The 20857-nt window shown below is 41.5% G+C and overlaps 2 protein-coding genes across 3 annotated transcripts in view; one reads left to right on the forward strand and one right to left on the reverse strand.

Moving 5' to 3' along the window:
- GPC6 (glypican 6) overlaps positions 1 to 20857 on the forward strand; it is a 1138485-nt gene that overhangs the window by 1037548 nt on the left and 80080 nt on the right. For both annotated transcript variants that reach the window (XM_048853256.2, XM_048853266.2), the window contains exon 5: positions 9868 to 9998. In XM_048853256.2, the coding sequence (XP_048709213.1) occupies positions 9868 to 9998 (131 nt within the window). The remainder of the gene's footprint in view (positions 1 to 9867; positions 9999 to 20857) is intronic.
- Positions 1 to 20857, reverse strand: part of TGDS (TDP-glucose 4,6-dehydratase) — a 1159807-nt gene that overhangs the window by 777769 nt on the left and 361181 nt on the right. The window lies entirely within an intron of this gene.

Here is a 20857-nt window from a genome sequence, read left to right on the forward strand (position 1 = left end):
ATAGAGTTTTCCTGGTACTATTCTATTGATGGATCAAGAATTGTAGCAGAACCAGAAGAGAAAGTAGAGTCTGATACAACTTCAGTGGGTGTGACAGGGTGCTGGGCAAATGGTTGCTAATTCAGCCCTCTGTCATACCAGCTCCCAATTAGGGGAATAAATTAGAGCTGGCTGGAGATAACCTGGCCCTAATTGCGGAAGCAGACACAGCTGCTGCCTAATTAGCCTGGGCTGTATAAAAGCCTCAGGGGAAGGAAACCAGGGAAGAGCAGAAAGAAAGGGAAAAGGCAAGGAGTAGAAGCAGGGAGGTAGCTCTTCCCTCCCTCCTGCCTGCAGACAGTAAAGGGCCAACTGTACATGGTGAAATGGTGGTGGGAACAAGCCTGTGAATAAACTGCACCAGTGGATACTAACCCAAGGGTCTCAGAGTGACTTTGTGGACTTAGCAGAGGCAGGAGGCAAGGGGGCCTGCCACAGCCTGCTACACTGGGCTTTGCATCAGATCCTTCTTCTCCAGAAACCGGCAATACCCTAAGATTTGTGGAGAATGCTGGCTCTCAGCACTCTCCAGCCCCTGTCTCCCAGGAGAAGCTGTGCTTCCAGGGAATGCCTCACACTCTCTACTCTTAGTACTCCCTCTAAGGAAGAGGGACACTAGGCTGCAGTAGGGAACCCGATGTTAGTTTACCAGTAGAAGAGAAGCAGAGGTGAAGGTGTGGGGGAAGAATGCCACAGGGCACAATCAAGTTAGTCCCATCCCCAGAAGCCAACTAATCCAAACCATACAGTGGGGGTACATTGCAGTCCGAGGTGTGCCTGGAGCTTGGGTAGACATCGCCATGCTAGCATTGCTAAAGACAATGGGGTAGATGCAGCAGCGTGGGCTTCAGCAGCGCAAGTTGGCCCCCAGGGTGCTAGGTGGACTTGTGCAACTGCACGGAAGTCCACACCGTCGCATCTACTCTGCTATTTTTAGCACTGCTAGCCTGGGTATATCTACCAATGCTGCAATTGCATCCCCTTCAATTGCAGTGCTGAAACAAGAAATGAAGAGGGAACAGAGCATTTTGGAAGGCAACACTCCCTCGTTTCACAAGTGCCCTCCCCACCAGTGCTGGAGTACAGGGAGCACGGGGACTCATAATCCTTTTCAGAGGGTGTTCTGTAATTCATAGAGCTCAAGGCCAGAAAGAGCCACTGTGGCCATTTAGATTGACCTCCTGCCAGAGAATTTCCCCAGAATAATCCCTAGACCATATGTTTTAGAAAAGCTTCCAATCTTGGCTTAAAAAAAATTGGTGATCCACCAGGACCCTTGATAAATCGTTCCAATGGTTAATCATTGTTCAAAATTCAGGCCTTATTTCCAGCCTCAGTTTGTTTCAGCTTCCAGCCATTGGCGCATATTACACCTTTGTCTGCTCGATTGAAGAGCCCACGATTAAATATTTGTTTCCCATGTAGGTACTTAGAGATTGTAATCAAGTTGACAGTTAACCAACTCTCTATTAAGCTAAGTAATAAAATTGCTAAATAATAGTAATATGCAGTTGTCAGGGTTCCCTTATTGGTCCTTTTGGTCAGGTGCCAGCCAGGTTACCTGAGCTTCTTAACCCTTTACAGGTAAAAGGATATTGTGCCTCTGGCCAGGAGGGATTTTATAGTATTGTATACAGGAAGGTTGTTACCCTTCCCTTTATATTTATGACACATCCCCCCAAATCACAGATAGTGTTGGACAGCCGGTTTCACACTGGCTGTGATTCCTTTCTGGAGCTCTAGGAGAAAACAGAGTTAATAAGACACATGTACCTTTAGATATACTACTGACTATATAAAAACTAACAGTATTTTTTACATTGTAAGGACGATTTTAACCAGTTGATTTGGGGAAACTTTTACAGGAGAGTGCATCAGCCACTTGGTTAGAAGCTCCCGAAATGTGTTGTATTTTAAAATTAAAATTTTGGAGAGCTAAACTCTACCGAAGAAGTGTTTTGTTATTGTTCTTGATGGTGTGAAGCCACTTTAATGCAGCATGGTCGGTTTGTAGTTGGAAACGCCGTCCTCAAACGTATGGGCATAGCTTTTCCAGCATGTACACAAAGGCATAGCATTTCTTTTTGATGATTGACCAGTGGCTTTCCCTCTCAGATAGCTTCTTGCTGAGAAACATGACAGGATGGAATTTTTGATCCGGTCCTTCCTGCATTAAAACTGCTCCCACACCACGCTTGGAAGGACTAGGTGGTGGTGACTAGGAACGGTTTGTCAAAGTCTGGGGCCCTTAGTACAGGGTCAGACATGAGTTTCGCTTTAAGATGGTTAAAGGCCTTCTGACACTTTTCAGTTCACTGAACTGCATTTGGCTGGATTTTTTTGGTTAGGTCTGTTAGTGGGGCGGTGATTTGGCTGTAGTGCGGTACAAATTGCCTGTAATATCCGGCCAAACCTAAGAAGGAATGGACCTGTTTCTTTAACTTTGGGACAGGCCACTTTTGGATAGCATCCACTTTGGCCTGTACGGGGGTGATAGTTCCTTGACCCACCTGGTGTTCAAGGTAAGTCACTCTGTTTAGGCCTATTTGACACTTTTTAGCCTTAGCAGTTAGTCCTGCCTCCCTTATGTGCTCAAAGACTTTTTGTAGATGTTCCAGGTGTTCTGGCCAGGAATCCAAAAATATGGCCACATCGTCAAGGTAGGTGGCTGCATATTCTCCCAATCCTGCTAGGAGACCATCTACAAGTTTTTGGAAGGTGGCAGGTGCATTTCGCAGCCCGAAAGGGAGCATATTAAGTTCATACAGCCCTACATGGGTGATGAAGGCTGACCTTTCCTTGACGGATTCATCCAGCGGTACTTGCCAGTACCCCTTCGTTAAGTTTAAGGTAGAGATGAACTGGGCATGTCTCGGTTTCTCCAAGAGCTAACTTGTGAGTGACATTGGATAGTTGTCTGGGCGAGTTACTGCATTTAGTTTACGGTAGTCCATGCAAAAGTGTATCTCCCCACCTGGTTTGGGAACTAGAACCACTGGAGATGCCCATGCACTGCCAGAGGGGCAGATTACACCCATCTGTAGCATATCCTGGATCTTCCATTCTATAGCAGTTTTATCTTGAGGAGACACCCGGTAAGGTTGGGCTTTAATTGGGTGAGCATTACCTGTGTCAATGGCGTGGTATGCCCATTTGGCCCATCCTGGGGTGGCTGAGAACATCGGCACGAAGCTATTGCACAACTCCTTGATCTGCTGGCACTGCATATGTCCAAGGGTCATTGAGAGGTATACCTCTTCCACGTCACCGTCACTTTTTTTTTTCATAGTAGACACCTTCAGGTTACTTAGCGTCATCTCCTCCCTGGGCTGTAAACTGACCAACATGTATTCTCTGGAATAAAAGGGCTTTAAAGAATTAACATGGTACACCTTAGGCTTTATGGTTAAAGTGGGGAATGCTATGAGATAATTAACAGCTCCCAGGAGCACTTGGACCATGAATGGCCCTTCCCACGATGCTTTTATTTTATGGGCCTGGAGTGCCTTCAAGACCATGACCTGGTCCCCTTCTTTCCCCCATGCTCTCTTGCATGTTTTTCATACCAGGCTTTTTGCTCTTCCTGAGCAGCTTTTAGGTTTTCTCTAGCAAGGGCTAAAGAGTCTCAGAGGGTGTTTTGTAGGTTGCTTACAAAGCCCAGAACGTTAGTTCCTAGAGAAGGCGTAAAACACTCCCATTGCTGTTTCACCAACTGTAGTGGCCCCTTAACCTTGTGGCCATAATCAAGTTCAAATGGTGAAAACCCTAAACTGGGATGTGGTACAGCTCTGTAGGCAAAGAGCAACTGCTGCAACACTAGGTCCCAATCATTGGAGTACTCATTTACGAATTTATGGATCATGGCACCAAAGTTTTCTTAAACTTTTCCACCAGGCCATTCGTTTGATGGTGGTAAGGGGTGGCAACCAAGTGATTCATCCCAAGAGCTTTTTAAAGGCTTTTTATGGTTTTTGCCAGGAAATTAGTTTTCGAATCTGTAAGGATGTTGGAGGGCCAACCTACCCTAGCAAAAATGTCTATTAATGCCTGGCACACACTTTTAGCCCTGGTGTTGCTTAGAGCTACTGCTTCTGGCCATCGGGTGACAAAATCCATGAAAGTTAGTATGTACTGCTTTCCTCTGGGTGTCTTTTTCAGAAAAGGACCAGAATATCCATAGCTACTTGCTGAAATGGAACGTCAATTATGGGGAGTGGCTAGAGAGGGGCTTTGACCTGGTCTTGAGGTTTTTCCACTTTTTGGCATACCTCACAAGACCAGACATAGGCAGAAACATTCTTTTCCATTCCCTTCGAGTGGAAGGACTTCCCCAAATGGTTTTTGGTTCTGTTCAGCCCAGCATGGCCTCTAGGATGATCATGGGCTAAGCTCAAGAGCTTTACCCGGTTCTTAGTTGGAACTAACAACTGTCTTTGAGGATGCCAGTTTTCCTGGTGTTCACCAGAAAGAGTTCTTTTGTATAAAAGTCCTCTTTTTACAACAAACCTGGATTGATTAGAAGACCTGAGAGGCAGTGGGTTGCTCCGTCCCGCCGTCCAAACTCTCTGGAGACTTTTATTTGCTTTTTGCTTGGCCTTGAACTGTTCCCTTGATGCTGGAGACATCAGTTCCTCATTGAATTGTGGACTTGGGCGTGGTCCCTCTGGAAGCAATGTAGGTGATGGGGCTGTTTCCGTTGACTGTGAACCACTTTCAAGCTGGCGCACTATGTGGTATTTTAGGCTCTGACCTGGTCTCCATGATTGGATCCACTACTACTGTCGCAGACGTTGGCATGGGGTCCGGTTCCACCCCCTCAGTCTGGGTCTCTGGTAACACAGACTGGGCCCTTGTTGAAGTCTCAGGTGTGATAGCTTGCTTAGTCTGGCTGCATGTGACCATTCCCACCTTGGCTAGTTTCACCTGGTTGGCCAAGTCTTCCCCCAGCAGCATGGGAATGGGATAATCATCGTAGACTGCAAAAGTCCACATTCCTGACCAGCCCTTGTACTGAACAGGCAACTTGGCTGTAGGCAAGTTTAAAGAGTTTCACATGAAGGGTTGAATTGTCACTTGGGCCTCTGGGTTGATGAACTTGGGGTCCAATAAGGACTGGTGGATAGCTGTCACTTGTACTCCAGTGTCCCGTCAAGCTGTAACCTTCTTCCCGCCCACACTCACAATTTCCCTTTGTTCTGAGGGTACCTGAGAGGCATCTGGGCCTGAGGACCTTTGGTGTGATTCTGGTGTAATGAACTGCAGTCTGTTGGGGTTCTTGGGGCAGCTGGTCTTCCCATTCCCCAACTCATTACATTTAAAACATCGCCCAGCTGACTGGTCACTAGGGCAAGGTTGGTTGCTGGAGATGGGTGTGGTGGGAAGATAAGGTATTTGGGGTTTTCCTTGGAATGTAGTTGGGGCCTTGGGTTGCCCCCGGTGATAGGGTTTTCTTTCGGGTTGCCCCTTCTGATATTCACTCCAACTGCTATCAGTTGTTGTTTTTTCTGCCACCTCCACCCATTTGGCTCCAATGTCCCCCGCCTCGATTACAGTTTTGGGCTTCCCATCTAGGATGTACCTTTTTATTTCCTCTGGAACACTCTCTAGGAACTGCTCCATTTGCATTAGGAAGGGCAACTCTTCCGGAGATTTAACACTTGCTCCTGATATCCAGGCATCCCAATTTTTCACAATGTGGTAGGCGTGTCAGGTAAATGGCACGTCTGGTTTCCACCTTAGGGCTCTGAACCGCCGACGGGCACGCTCGGGTGTTAGCCCGATTCTAATTCTGGCCTTGTTTTTAAAAAGTTTGTAGCTGTTCATTTGTTTTTTAGGCATTTCAGATGCCACCTCTGCTAAGGGTCCACTGAGCTGAGGCCTCAGCTCTACCATGTACTTGTCTGTAGAGATGCTGTACCCAAGTCAAGTCCTTTTAAAATTTTCTAAGAAGGCCTTGGTATCATCGCCTGCCTTGTAGGTGGGAAATTTTCTGGAGTGGGGAGCACCCGGAGAAGGATTGGTAGGGTTAGCTGGTAGATTCAGCTTAGCCTTTTTCAGATCTAAGCGCTTCAGAGCTAACTCCGCCTCCAAGCGTTGCGCCTCTTTCCTATGTCTGTCATGTTCTTTTTGTTTTTCTTCAGCTTTAAATTTAGCTAATTCTAGTTGCTATTGGATATTGCATTTCGTCATCCTAGCTCCTGCTTACCTAGCTTACCCGGGAGCTAGAAAGAAAACAAAAAAAAAAAACAACCCTGCTTGTGAATTTCCTTGCTGCTGTAACTTAACCCCTCTGCCCTGAGGCAGAGGAAAAAAACTCCAGCTGCTCACAGCTAAAAATCCTGCTTCCAAGCAGCCAAAAGAGGGAGGGGGGGGAAATTGTCCTTTTAAAATCCGACTGTGCTTTCGGTTCAAAATGATCTCTGGTTCAAAATAATCCCACGGCTCCCACCATGTCAGGGTTCCCTTATTGGTCCTTTTGGTCAGGTGCCAGCCAGGTTACCTGAGCTTCTTCAACCTTTAGAGGTAAAAGGATATTGTGCGTCTGGCCAGGAGGAATTTTATAGTACTGTATACAGGAAGGTTGTTACCCTTCCCTCTATATTTATGACAGCTGTAGCTTTTTATTTTGATATTTGATATATATATTATAAAAGCATATATATAAAAAAAAACATTAGAGTATGTCAGAAATCAGTGTTCTTAATCCTGCCCCTTTTTTTTCAAGAGAAGAAAAATCAGCCCATGATTTACCAGTTATCTGGAAGTCTGCACTGAAGGAAATTGACATAAACTGGAAAATGTCACTTTCATTGTAAAGATAATTGAAAAAGATGATGGGCTGTTGCAGTTCTTAGGAAAGATATGTAGACTCATGTCTATTTAAATTATAAATCCATACACTGAGCTTGGAAATGTACACAGTCTAAACATTAACTTACCTTGGAATTCATATGTAAGCTTCTGAATTCTTAAATCAGATAAATCATTTTAAGAACATAGCTTTGTCCTCTGTTTCTTTTAATAACAGCACCCATAAAAGTAAAAGTGTTCTGGGAGTGAAATAACAAAACAAAATAAATTCCTACATTAGTTTCTGACTTGTAGGGCAGTCCCGTCTAATGGCAGTGCACAGCCTGAATCACAGGTGATCTGCTAGGGCAGTGGCTTTCCACCTTTCCAGACTACTGTACCCCTTTCAGGAGTCAGATTTCTCTTGTGTACCCCAAGTTTCACCTCACTTAAAAACTACTTGCTTACAAAATCAAACCTAAAAATACAAAATAACAGCACGCTATTACTGAAAAGTTGCTTTCTCATTTTTATCATATAATTATAAAATATATCAATTGGAATATAAATATTGTACTTACATTTCAGTGTATAATATATACAGCAATATAAACAAGTCATTGTCTGTATGAAATTGAGTTTGTACTGACTTCACTAGTGTTTTTATGGAGCCTATTGTAAAACTAGGCAAATATCTAGATGAGTTGATATACTCCCCGGAAAGATGTCTGTGTACCCCTGTTTGCTAGGGTACGTCTGAGAATGGGCAACAGGGAACAGAGAGACTCTAAGGAGGTGCTCAGCAGGCCCCAGCATTGCTCCATGGCAACTCTCTCCATGGGACCATACGGTGGGGGTCTTAGGTAGGCTGTAGGTGCTGCTAGATGCATCATTCAGTTACCTAACTCCTGTTTGGGGCCGCCTGCAAGCCATGAGCTGTAGTTATTATCTGCACTGTGCACACCAGTTGTATTGTGTTCTCTACACACACTGCTCACAGCCCATTTTCTCTGCGTTTGCACAGGTGATGTGAACTGTGAAATATTAGTAGTGTTTTTGCTCTAGGCATTTCTAACGAACACATGATAACAGAATTAATTAACTACACTGTACTTTGTGATTCACTTGTCATGCAGCTAGAAGCCAGCTGTTTATGAAGTCCTGTACCATGTGGAAAGCAAATAAACAAAAAGATTTTGAAAAAAAGACCAAATTAGATATACACAGTACACCATCAGCATTTACTTGAGCTTGTGATGGGGAGTCACAATATACATAGGAGGGTGTAAAACAAAACCGATTCTGGGTGTGGGTGTGAGTGTGCATGCATACACATGCCGCAGCTGATGTTATGTAATAAAGGTTTTATCAGCAAGAGTTTGGTCTGACCGTATTATTCACAAATTGTGTAGCCACAAATGATTTATGCATGTCATCACAAATTTATGCTTATAAAAACTTTTACAGCAAACCACACTATCATGTTTTCTGTATATGCCAAATATAGTGTGCAAAATTTACTGTAGAAATCTTTAAAAGATTTTTTAAAATATATATTAGGACTGGGCTTTTTATTCCTCTGTCAGTAAAGTCAGAACCTCTTTTTACTATGTGTCCAAGTGTATGAGAGTTAGAGGAAAAAAGCCATTGTAAATAACAAAGTAAAACAAGTTTCAGAGTAACAGCCGTGTTAGTCTGTATTCGCAAAAAGAAAAGGAGTACTTGTGGCACCTTAGAGACTAACCAATTTATTTGAGCATGAGCAACATTACCCAAAGTACTATTTTCTGTGCTGTAAATTGTATGTCTAATATCTCAGTACCTCCCAGGCTTAGAAACAAGTGCTATGTGTCCCATTGGCAGCCTTAAAGGAATGCAAGATATTAGACTTTAAATAGGCAGCAGGACTTGAATAATGCCATTTCTGGACCTCAGTCCAGAATAAATTTTGGAGGAAATTTTACAATTTTGGGGAGAAAGAAGGATATTTTTCTCTTGAAGGTTGTTTTTTGTTTTTAATAAATGGATGCTGTTTGAAGCTATTTACAGGTCTGGAATGTTAAAATATGTGTAGGGTGGTGGATCAGCAAGCAGAGTATGTATGAGAGGGTCAAAGGTGTATGATCAATACAATTTATTACATGATGGAGTTACAGTTTATTATGTGGCTAGCACTAATATAAATGCAGTGCTATGAATGCACTGCATTTATATTATGTAGCTATGAATGCATAAATAGTCATTTAAGCTTTTTGTATTATGTATTATAACATTTTAATTGTTGTTAATTTATTTATTGGTATTCATTTTTATTCATGAAAGAACCCACTAGATAAAATGATACAGAGTGACTTCCATGTAATTAGATATAATAGGTTGTGTAAATCACAGAAGTTGCAAACAATATATCTTTCTGCAGACAATATTTAGCTGCATTTTGAAAATACATAGAGGGGAAAACCTGGTTTATACCTATTTATTATGGCAGAAATCCAATATTTATCCTCTGTTAGTCTGCAAAAAAATGGATCATTGGGGTCAGAAAGAACAGCTGTTTTAATTAGAAGATCCTGATATATTATATCCAAGTTTTCATCATCTTGTGCAAGCTCTAGAAATATACCCAAGGGTTCATTTCAATCCACCTGCTTTTTCTGATGCATAAGATTACATAGTCTAGAGAACAAATCTGTTTCAGAATGTTGAGATGCAATCTGTATATGAAGAAGTTTTCTCCTCAGATTGATAATGCTATGGCAGCTGTTATTAATATAACTTTTACAATCTCTGTTACTTTGGTGGTGGTGGTGATTGTTAGGTAGTTATGATAATCAGGAGATTACATCTGTAGAGAAAGCTTGCATTATGTTAAAGTCTCTTATGTCCCCCTGACACACATCTGCAGAATACTGAACAAGGCCAGGAGCATTTGGATATTCCCAGCTCTGGCACAGCAAGCTGAGCAGTATAACATTAGAGTTTTTTTGTGCTCTCTAGGTAGTCTTTTTTTAAGGGAATGGATCCTTTGTGTTTTAACAGATGCAATGCTCTTGGTAGCAGAGAGATTAGAGGGACCATTCAACATTGAATCAGTCATGGATCCTATTGATGTCAAGATTTCTGAAGCCATCATGAACATGCAAGAGAACAGCATGCAGGTGTCAGCAAAGGTACTGTGCAAGTCACTTATTATCCAGTCTTGAATGTTGCAGCCAGGGGGAAAATAGCAACCGCTGACTGCTATCCTCTGTCTATGAAGGTTTGACCATGCTACTCAAAATTATAGTCTCTTGTCTTTGAGAGCACCTGGCCCACTCAACTATCTCACCTTGTTAAAAACTCTATAGATTTCTTTCAAGCAAGGATGGCATTGCAAAAAGTACCATTCAATTAGCTACATATTATTGGCTGCTAAAAGGTTTACGACAGACAAAGAATGTTGAATAGTTGTGGTGTTTAGATGTTGTTTGTAATTATTAGAATTGGGAGCACTGGCTGTTGGGAGTCTGAAAGGACAGGAAATAGGAAGGAGCGGGGAGGAGTTGAAGAGGCTGCGGGAGAGCTACTGAGGGTGCAGCAGCAGCTTGGAAAAGAGGTTTCCACTTTAAAAAATAAAGTCCTGTTGAAGTTTGTTAGTACCTTGCCTGGCTACTACAACATTTTGGCGACGAGGATGGGATCTTCTGCCTCTGAACCCACCTGCACCCTTTCTACAAAGCCCAGGTGAGCCTCCAATTGCTTTTACTGCCTGGATCCATATGTTTGATACTTATCTGCTTGCAATCAGTGCTGCAGAGATTTCTGAAGTAAGAAAGTGTGCTTTGCTAATCCACTGCCTTGGAGCAGAACGGCAGCATATATTTTACACTTTTCCCATTGCAGACGATAAATATGAGACTGCACTCAATGAATTAAATAACTTTTTTGTACCAAAAGTGAATGTAGTAGCTAATCACTACAGATTTCGCCAGCGTGAGCAGAAACCAGCGGAGACAAAAGTGCAGTATATTGCTTCCCTGAGGAGTCTGATTGTAACTTGTGACTTTGGAAATATGGCAGATGAGATGTTTAGAGACCAGCTCATTGAGAAAACAAGCATGCTTCATGTAAGAGAATGTTTACTTCTAGAACCACAACTTACACTAGAAAAAGCAATAACCATTGCAACCCAGATTGAGTCAGCTTCAGCTGAAGCCAAAATAATGAGCATGGATACAGGAGGCACAGTCCAGGGTGTGACTCCTTTGCAGAAAAGTTCACTATCACAGCAGACAAACAATTAGAAGAGGAAAACTAATGAAAAACCACTGAATCAGCAAATTCAAAATATAGTAAAAGAGTGCTTTTGCTGTGGATCCCCATGACACCTTGCAAGCTACACAAGATGTCCAGCAAAAGTAGCTCAGTGCAATCATTGCAAAAAGATTGGGCATTTTGCTAAAGTATGTCGCAGCAACCAGTTCAATCAACAGGTGCATGCAATTACAATACCAGATGTTACTGTGCTGAGCATGGACAAAATCACTACTGCACATATTCCAGAACAAATAAAGTACACAGTAAAAGTTTCCGCCATACCCTCAGGCAAATCACTCTCTTTTCTGCTAATGTTGGACACTGGCTCAGCAGTATCTATACTACCTGATTCCATCTATCTGCATTACTTTAAAGATGGTGCCTCTTACTGAACCCAAGCTTCACTTGCTGTGCTATTTGAAAAACCATATTCCAGTACATGGCTGCCTGCCAGCAATAGTTACTTTTGGTGATTGCTGTGTAATTGCAAAGTTCTACATTGTCCACAAATGCACTCCTATCCTTGGCAGAGATTTATTGGCTGCTTTAAATCTCAGGGTAGTTAATGGACGAATTAATCTTCCTCAGCAAAGCACTCTTGCGGTACACACACCAGTTTCAGCTAGGACCCTACACCAGGTTGAGGAGAAACTCGGCTGTGCTTATGGGTTTCTGCATAAAGTTAAAATGCAGAATAATGTGATGCCTGTAAGACAGAAATTACAGTGCTTACCATTTTCAGTCAGGGAAGCTGTTTCAGAGGAACTTAGAAAACTTGTTCAAGAGGACATTATTGAAGAGATTAACTCCTTGGAATGGGTTTCACCTATAGTAGTGACACAGCAGAAGGGTGGAGGCGCATCCGCCTTTGTGTGGACTTAGGGGAGCCAAATAAAGCTATTGTGATTGACACCCATCCTCTTCCTCACATAGAAGTATTTGCAGAACTCTGTGGAGCAAAGATGTTTTCTACTCTTGATTTGCAGAGCAAATCCCATCAGGTTATGTTGCATGAAGATAGCAGAGACCTCAAAGCATTTATTACACATGAGGGACTATTCCCTTTTAAACGTGTTCCACATGGTCTCGCATCAGCCCCAAGTGCCTTCCAAAAAATGTCATTGATTCTGAGGAATCAACATGGAGTTCAGTGCTATTTGGATGATATTACCGTGTTTGGAAATACTTCGGAGGAGCATGAAAATAAACTGCATCAGCAAAGCAGGCCTCAAGCTCAATAGGTCCAAATGCAAATTTAGACAAACTGAACTCTCCTTTCTGGGGCATACAATTTCACAGGCTGGACTAAAACCTGATCCAGCTCATATCCTGGCAATTTCAAATGCTCCTCCTCCAACAGATTTGCAAACCTTACGTCCCTTCTTGGGTCTTACCTCCTGATATGCAAAATTCATTCCCAATTATGCTTCTGTCATTGAACTGTTACAAGAATGACTACGGGGAAGTTCAACCTTACTGTGGACAATGGATGCACAAGCTAGTTTCAAAACGGTGAAAGACTTGACTGTACTTAGTCCAGTACTTGCACTATTCAGTCCTGCATTGCCCACAATTGTAACTACTGATACTTCTGATTATGGACTTGGGGCTGTTCTCACACAACTGCATGAGGACAACACAGAGGACTGTTGCATTTGCTTCAAGGACACTAAGTAATCCTGAGAGGAAATATTCTACAGTCAAAAAAGAAGCACTTGCTTGTGTCTGGGCAACTGAAAAATGGAGAACTTACCTGTGGGGCCGCATGTTCAAGTTGAGCACAGACCACAGCCCTTTGACGACGTTGCTCACCACAAAAGGACTGGGAAGAGCAGGAATCGTATTGCTAGATGGTCTGCAAAACTACTCTCTTTCAATAATGAACTGGAGTATAAGCCTGGAAACCAAAATGTGGTCACTGATTGCCTTTCTCACCTGCCTTTGCCTTCACCAGATGGCACACCGGAGGATGGGGATGTAGTGGTTGCGCTTATTACAAGCACTCTTACTGTAGTTATAAGAGAACAATTTCAAGCTGCTTGTTCACCATGTCCAATTCAACAAAAACTACGGGAATTTCTGACCAAGAGATGGCCCAGTCACCCTAAAAACCTTGACCCAGTTTTGCTGCCTTATTTTAGAGTTCGGGATGAGCTTTCTTTGCTCAATGGCTGTGTGCTACGAGGTTCACACCAGCTACTTGTGCCAGAAGAATTACAGTCAAAACTCATACACCTGGCACACGATACTCATCAAGGAATTTTCAGAAGCAAACGACGACTACGGGATCTGTATTGGTGGCCAGGGATGGACTCTCAAACTGAAGCACTCATAAAATCCTGTGTCACTTGCCAAATGTATGAAAAGACAGCAGTGACAAGTACCCCTCCATTACAGCCTGTTCCTCTTCCTGAATCTGCATGGGAAAAAGTGGTGATTGACATTTGTAGGACCCTTTGATATTGCTCCAATTGACTGTCATTATGCCATCACCGTAATAGATTATTTCAGTAAATGTCCTGAGGTCACATTTACATCGCAAATCTCTTCTGCTACAGTAATTAAGTTCCTCTCTCCAGTTTTTAGCAGGGAAGGTAACCCCAAAGAACTGGTTTCAGATAATGGTAGTCAATTTACTTCCCTGGAGTTTGAAACTTTTCTAGCAGAGAGGAACATTTTACACAGAAGGTCATCCCTATACTACCCTCAAGCCAATGGGGAAATCTAACTGTTTAACAGAAGTTTGAAAGAGTTTGCAAACGGCTAAACTGTAAGGGCGATTGTGGATACCCTTCACTACTGATTTCTTGCAAGCATACCGGGCTACACAACATGCCACAACGCAAAGATCACCCGCAAAGTTACTGCATGGGAAACTGATGAATACTAAACTGAACATTGCTGGATTGTTAAAGGCACGACCTGAGGCCCCAACCAAGGATGATGTAAGAAAAACAGTTTAACAGAACCAAGCAAAGTATAAGGCTTTCACAAACAAGTGGCGGGGTTCTAAGGAACCAAAGTTTGAGTGTGGTTCCTTCATTCAAATACGAAAACCTGGAATTTTACGCAAAGGGGACTGTAAATTCACAGCTCCTCTTAAAATCATAGAGAAGAAGGGACCTTACACCTATTGACTTTCTGATGGGTGGATATGGAATGCTTCTTACTTTGCACCTGTCTATGCACCAAGAGGAGATTATGCCAACACCCAGTCTGCATTGGATGACTTCACCGTAGTATCAACACAACAAGACATTGCACTGGAACTGGGGCTTGAGAGATGGCCTGTCAGACGCAGACGACCACCTGTCTGGGCTAGAGACTATGTTATGTAGTATCTATAGTGGTTTTAGTGTAATATTTCTGTCAACAGTATAGTGCCTTTTTTCCTATTTGTTCCTGTGGTTAGAACAACAATGTTTATTGTAATTGGGAGAGTTTCTTAAGAGAGGAGGGAATGTGGTGTTTAGATGTTGCTTGCAATTATTAGAATTGGGAGCACTGGCTGTTGGGAGTCTGAAAGGACAGGAAACAGGAAGGAGGGGGGAGGAGTTGAAGAGGCTGAGGGAGAGTTGCTGAGGGAGAGTTACTGAGGGTGCAGCAGCAGCTTGGAAAAGAGGTTTCCAGTTTAAAAAATAAAGTCCTGTTGAAGTTTTTTAGTACTTTGCCTGGATACTACAACAATAGTGTTTCATATTTGTTGAGAACTTTCTCTGGTTGCTTTGTAAGAGGCAGTCTGCGGAGCGAGGTCTGTAACTTCTGCATGTGCCTGGTCTGTGACTTTCCTTATTAACATCTAAACATGCTTTCATCTGTGTAGATTAGACCGATGCGTGACATGCTGGAGGTGAATACATTAAACATCCCATTTAACCTCCTTTTAATGGCGACTCAGGAAAAATAGGATTATGATCTACAGCCTCTGATTATCAGACCTCAGTATGATAGAGTTTTATCTACAGTCTGACATGGCAATAAACAGTTTCCTCCTTTCCATCTTTAGTGTGGGTATCTATGCATACACCAGTAGCTCCTCTGAACCCATTATTATCAAGGTCCTTTGAATGTGGTAATTAGTATCGTTGAGCTGTTAGTGAACAACAGAAGAATTTTCCTTGATTTATCTTTAATGGTACTCCTCGGTACAGTATCTGAAGTCAGTGGTCTTGCCATCTTCTCTGCATCAAAAGACTGGCCAGTTCCCATAGATCTAACACACTTGGGTATTCATGTCTGCTCAGCACTGCCAAGACTGCTAGTTGATTCAGTCCTTTTTCATTTCCCAGAAAGAAACTACTGTAACTAGGAAGTTGGGGGAGGGAGATTATTATTTGTTTTAAAAATCCCGCAGACCTGCTATTTATGGACCCAGTCCTGCAAGGTGCTGAGCATTTCAACTCCCAGTGAAGTTGTTAGGATTTTAATAGTGCTCTACACCTTGCATGATGGGGCCCTGTTCCTGCAGTGGTGATCTTAGAGCTCACTAGGCATACTGACAATCAAACCACACTCTCTCATATGCTGTGAGATTTACAGCTTGGCTTTATAGCATACTCTGCCCTTAAACCAAGAAAGAAGCAAAACTTTTCCTTAAAAGAAAAGTTTTCATTGAAAATTTACCCACTTTGTATATTCCAATCAATTTAATTTTCATTTTTGATCGCTTGCTCCGCAGAGCAATCAATGTGTTTTTTTTTAATTGGCCAGGAAAAAGGCCTTCCTGCCTAGATCAATGACATCACCACTCCTTGGCATGAACTCAACTCCCTTCTCACTTGCAATACTACAGACTTTTATCCTTTTGTCAAGGTTCCTTCCCCACTCTGAACTCTAGCATACAGATGTGGGGATCTGCATGAAAAACCCCCTAAGCTTATTTTTACCAGCTTACGTTAAAAATTCCCCAAGGTACAAACTTTTACCTTTTGTCTTTGAACCTTTATGCTGCCACCACCAAAGACTCTAACAAAAATAACAGGGGAAGTGCCCACTTGGAAACGTCTTCCCCCCACCCCCAAATATCCTCCCAAGCACTACACCCCCTTTCCTGGGGAAGGCTTGATAAAAATCCTCACCAATTTGCATAGGTGAACACCGACCCAAACCCTTGGATCTTAAGAACAATGAAAAAGCAATCAGGTTCTTAAAAGAAGAATTTTAATTGAAGAAAAAGTAAAAGAATCACGTCTGTAAAATCAGGATGGTAAATACCTTACAGGGTAATCAGATTCAAAACATAGAGAATCCCTCTAGGCAAAACCTTAAGTTACAAAAAGACACAAAAACAGGAATACACATTCCATTCAGCACAACTTATTTTATCAGCCATTTAAACAAAACAGAATCTAACGCATATCTAGCTAGATTGCTTATTAGCCCTTTACAGGAGTTCTGACCTGCATTCCTGCTCTGGACCCGGCAAAAGACAACACAAACAGAGAGGACCCTTTGTTTTTCCCCCCCCCTCCAGCTTTGAAAGTATCTTGTCTCCTCATTGGTCATTTTGGTCAGGTGCCAGCGAGGTTGTCTTAGCTTCTTAACCCTTTACAGGTGAAAGGGTTTTTCCTCTGGCCAGGAGGGATTTAAAGGTGTTTACCCTTCCCTTTATATTTATGACACCTTTCATTGGAAAATATTTGATTTGCTATAATGGTTGGTAAATCATGTGAATATTCCATTTGCACTGTAAAGCTTTCATTTCTTGTGGGGAAGTCTGGGCCCACCCTTCCCAAAATCCTGAGCTGTGGAAGCCATTTATACTAGTGAAATTAACTTTACTGTTCTGTAGTAGCTGATAGGAAAATCCTCCTTGGAGGAGTTTTATTGATTATGACTCCCTTATCTTTCCAGATTTAATCCATGCCTTTAAATCATGGCTCTCCAGTAAGTCAGACCTTCTGCAAGTAACCCATGAAGTGTTCACCATAATAAGAGCTTGGGGCCTTCAGTTGTTTTGGTTCACTGGTATGATCTCCTCTTGAAATTCTTTAGTTCCCACCTACCCTGAACATTAATGATATGCCTCTTGCCTGTGTCAGGGGAGGGATAGCTCAGTGGTTTGAGCATTGGCTTGCTAAACCCAGGGTTGTGAGTTCAATCCTTGAGGGGGCCATTTGGGATCTGGGGCAAAAATTGTAGATTGGTCCTGCTTTGAGCAAGGGGTTGGACTAGATGACCTACTGAGGTCCCTTCCAACCCTGGTATTCTAAGATCCCTCTCCCAAGATGGATTGACCTCAGTCAGCATACCGCTGGCCTCTAAATGTAGCATTCTCTCTTGTTAAAATTACACTGTAGTATACATATAACGTCGTGCGTACACACATAGAGTATGCATGACATTATATGTATACTACAGTATACTTCACTTCACCCACCACTGAAATGCAGTCACTGCTACTGGAAATCTGGCTGCTGTTTAACAAGTCAGTTTATCTACTGGTGTAAACTGGTGCAGCTGTCTTCAAATCAACTGAACTATCCCAGCTTACCAACTGAGAATTTGACCCTTTGAGTTTGGCATGGTGTACACCTGGGGCAATCCCTCTGAAAGACATCTTGATAACTATATACCTGACACATCCTTATAGTTATTTTAATCCAAATTCCATCCCTCTCCTGATTTAAATATTTTCTGAAAGCCTGCCTGTTTATAAGGTTTTCCCATTAGAATATACTCTTACCAATTTGTGTTTGTTGAGCAAGGCACTGTTCTGTAATTGTGCCTACTGTAATTACATTGGAATCTCTTTGGGACAAGGATCATATTTTTGGCACAGTTCACCTATTATACAGTGATATATAAATAAATAAAAACGTATGCTCCTGTGTGAATAACGGTGGCCGTCAATGCCAAAGCAGCAATAACAAAAACATATTATGAAACCTCCATATGTCTCAGCTTTTAAGATTCATTGTTTATCCTTCCTTTTTCTTTTTTCTTTTTTTTTTTGAGAGTTAGATGGGGTATTGAAGGACCCATCCAATTTCCTATGTCTGCATATATACAATAGATATTCAGTACCATTCTTGGTGCTCTCCTTCTGTACAGTCCTTCTGTTCATTTTTTAACTTTATTCTCTCATCTGTTAGATGCTGCAGGGATTCTGTCTTAGCTAACATTTTGGATGTATTTTTTCTAAATACTCTAATGGCCCATTGACGTTAGTGGGAATTGGATTGGGCCCAAAATCAATGGGACTAATCATGTGCTTAAAGTTAGGCATGTCTGAGTACTTTCCTGAATCAGGTCTGAGTATCCTACATTTCATTCCTCCTGTTTCCTGCACAACTTTTGTGTTCTTTACTTGTATTCCTTTACGACTATTATGCTAATTATCTGTTTGTTAATTAACTAATCCATATATTTATTCCTTCAGTATATGTCATCAAGTTAGTATGTGTTCTAATTCTCTCTTTTGCAGCTAAAATCTGGGATTGATACTTCAGGGTTCTCTGACAGCATTTTCATTTTGTATCCCCTATTTCCCTAGGAACTCTGTTGGTGAAATGTAGGATTTGAATGTCTTCATCATATGTTACTGCTATTGGGAATGTTGGTAGTTTATTTTTATTATATGTTTTGTAAACTTTGTTGTTGTCCTTTTCTGGCAAAGAATGATATGCTGGCAATTTAGATATAGGTATAAACCAAACCCAAATAACCCTTTGTGCTACGGCTTTGTTGAGAGAGTCGGACAGGATGGGCATTGTATGCAGAATTAAAATGTAATAGCTGATTGGTGAGGTCATTGCACACCATCTCTGTGTTTGAAGAAAGTGTGAGAATTAAGTTGGCAGATGTCAGCAATAGTTCTAGGCTGTCTGGCAGGGACAAATACAAACACTATCACAGGCAGCTTGGACGTTTCTTCCACCATTGGTCCATCATTACCAACACAGAAGAAAAAATGTGTTCACAATATTATCAAAACTACACTTCCTCTTCTCCAAACTTCTCTCTCCATACACACACAGACAGAATTTTTTTCAAAAGAAAGCAGAAGGTTACTTTCCAGACCTCAGAAACCTAAACTGATTCTTTCAAATCTCAAAGTTGAAATGCTAACCATCAAGCCATCAATTCACACCATAAAACCAGCAGGCTGGATGTTGTCCAGAAATCTATAAGGTGTATTCTTTCACATACCTAATGGTTTTTTGTTCAGGAAATGTTTCATGTGTTCCTTCTTAGTCTACATTTTGAAATCCCAAGCCTCATCTTTTCACTTCCTATCCTGTCCCATTCTAACCTGTATGCAGGTGGAAAGGGACAGGATAGGAAGTGAAAAGATGAGGCTTGGGATTTCAAAATGTAGACTATGTCCCTTTTGTGTAGTAAAAAATCTGCAAATTGCATCTTTACTGTATTATTGTGAGATAACTTTCAAAGGAGCAGCTGATTTCTCCTCTCCAAATCTAAAAAGTACTATAGAGTTCTGCTGTTGTCCGGTTGCATGCAAATTTAATGACAAAAACATACACAATGCAAAAAAAAAACTTTTATATTTCAACAAATGTATCAAAATCTGTACCAATTCTCCAATATGTGATAGAAAAAAATGAAATAGAAATAGAAAGAAAAAATACCATAGTAGATTACTTGAAGAGAAATGGGATTACTAGCAGTTCACGACAACACTATGCAAATTTAGGCAAATTGTTTGTGTTTGGTATTAGAGCTGGTTGAAAAACAGAATGTTCATCCAAAGGGAATTCTGATATTTCAACATTTGTTTTCATCCTTAATTGAGAGGAAAAGATGAAATATCAAACATATTCACAGACCAAAAAATTTAAAAAAAAATGATTCAGAAAAGTCGAAACAAAAATATTCAACATTTTTGACCAAAACAAGCCATTTTGACACAAAATATCACAACACAATGCCAATTCACACTGAAATGCTTTCTTTCTACATGTCAATCTAAAACAAAAAAAATTGTTTGGAAAGGTCAATTTGATTGTAAATGACATTAGAATGAAATGTTAAGTTAAAATATCAATTCAAAATGAAACTTTTTTTAAAATGTCATGAGAAAAATCCTAAAATGTTGGTGAAATTGACTTTTGCCATGGAAATATCCGTTTCAGTGCAGCCATATTTTCCAGTGAAAAAAATGTTGGAAAATTTTTGACCAGCTCAGTTTGGCATGATGAATTACCTGGGGCTGTACCTATCAAAGTTGTCTTTATAACTGTACCCTGTATGCCAGAAAAATCCTCACTTATTTTAACCCTATCCTATAGCACAGTGTACACTCAAGAGTATTATGGATATAAACAGTAAGACTCCAATTCAGCAAAACACTTAAGCAAGTATTTAAGTGTATGAATAATTCCACCCTGGTTCAGCAAAGCATCTTGCTTAAGTGCTTTCCCTGAATAAGGACCAGATTGCTCATGTGCTAAAAGTTAGACATATGTTTAAGCGCTTTGCTGAATGGAGGCCTAATAAGTTAAGAATGACCATGGTCTGCTCTTGTGTGGATAATGCTGGCCTTCAGTTTCAAAGCAGCAACAGAAAATCTTATAGTGAAACCTCCACATGAATCTTTTTTTAAAAAAAAGTTGAATGTCTGTGTTAGAGTTGCCAACTTTATAATTTTTAAAAACCAGACGCTCTAGCAGGAGTGCTGGAACCCCCCCACCCCCACCCCAGGCCTTGCCTTTTCCCCCAAGGCCCCTGCCCTACTCCACCTCTTCCCACTGAGGCCCTGCCCCCCGGTTCA

This window comes from Caretta caretta, chromosome 1 (genome assembly GCF_965140235.1).
Source record: "Caretta caretta isolate rCarCar2 chromosome 1, rCarCar1.hap1, whole genome shotgun sequence".
Taxonomy (NCBI): domain Eukaryota; kingdom Metazoa; phylum Chordata; order Testudines; family Cheloniidae; genus Caretta; species Caretta caretta.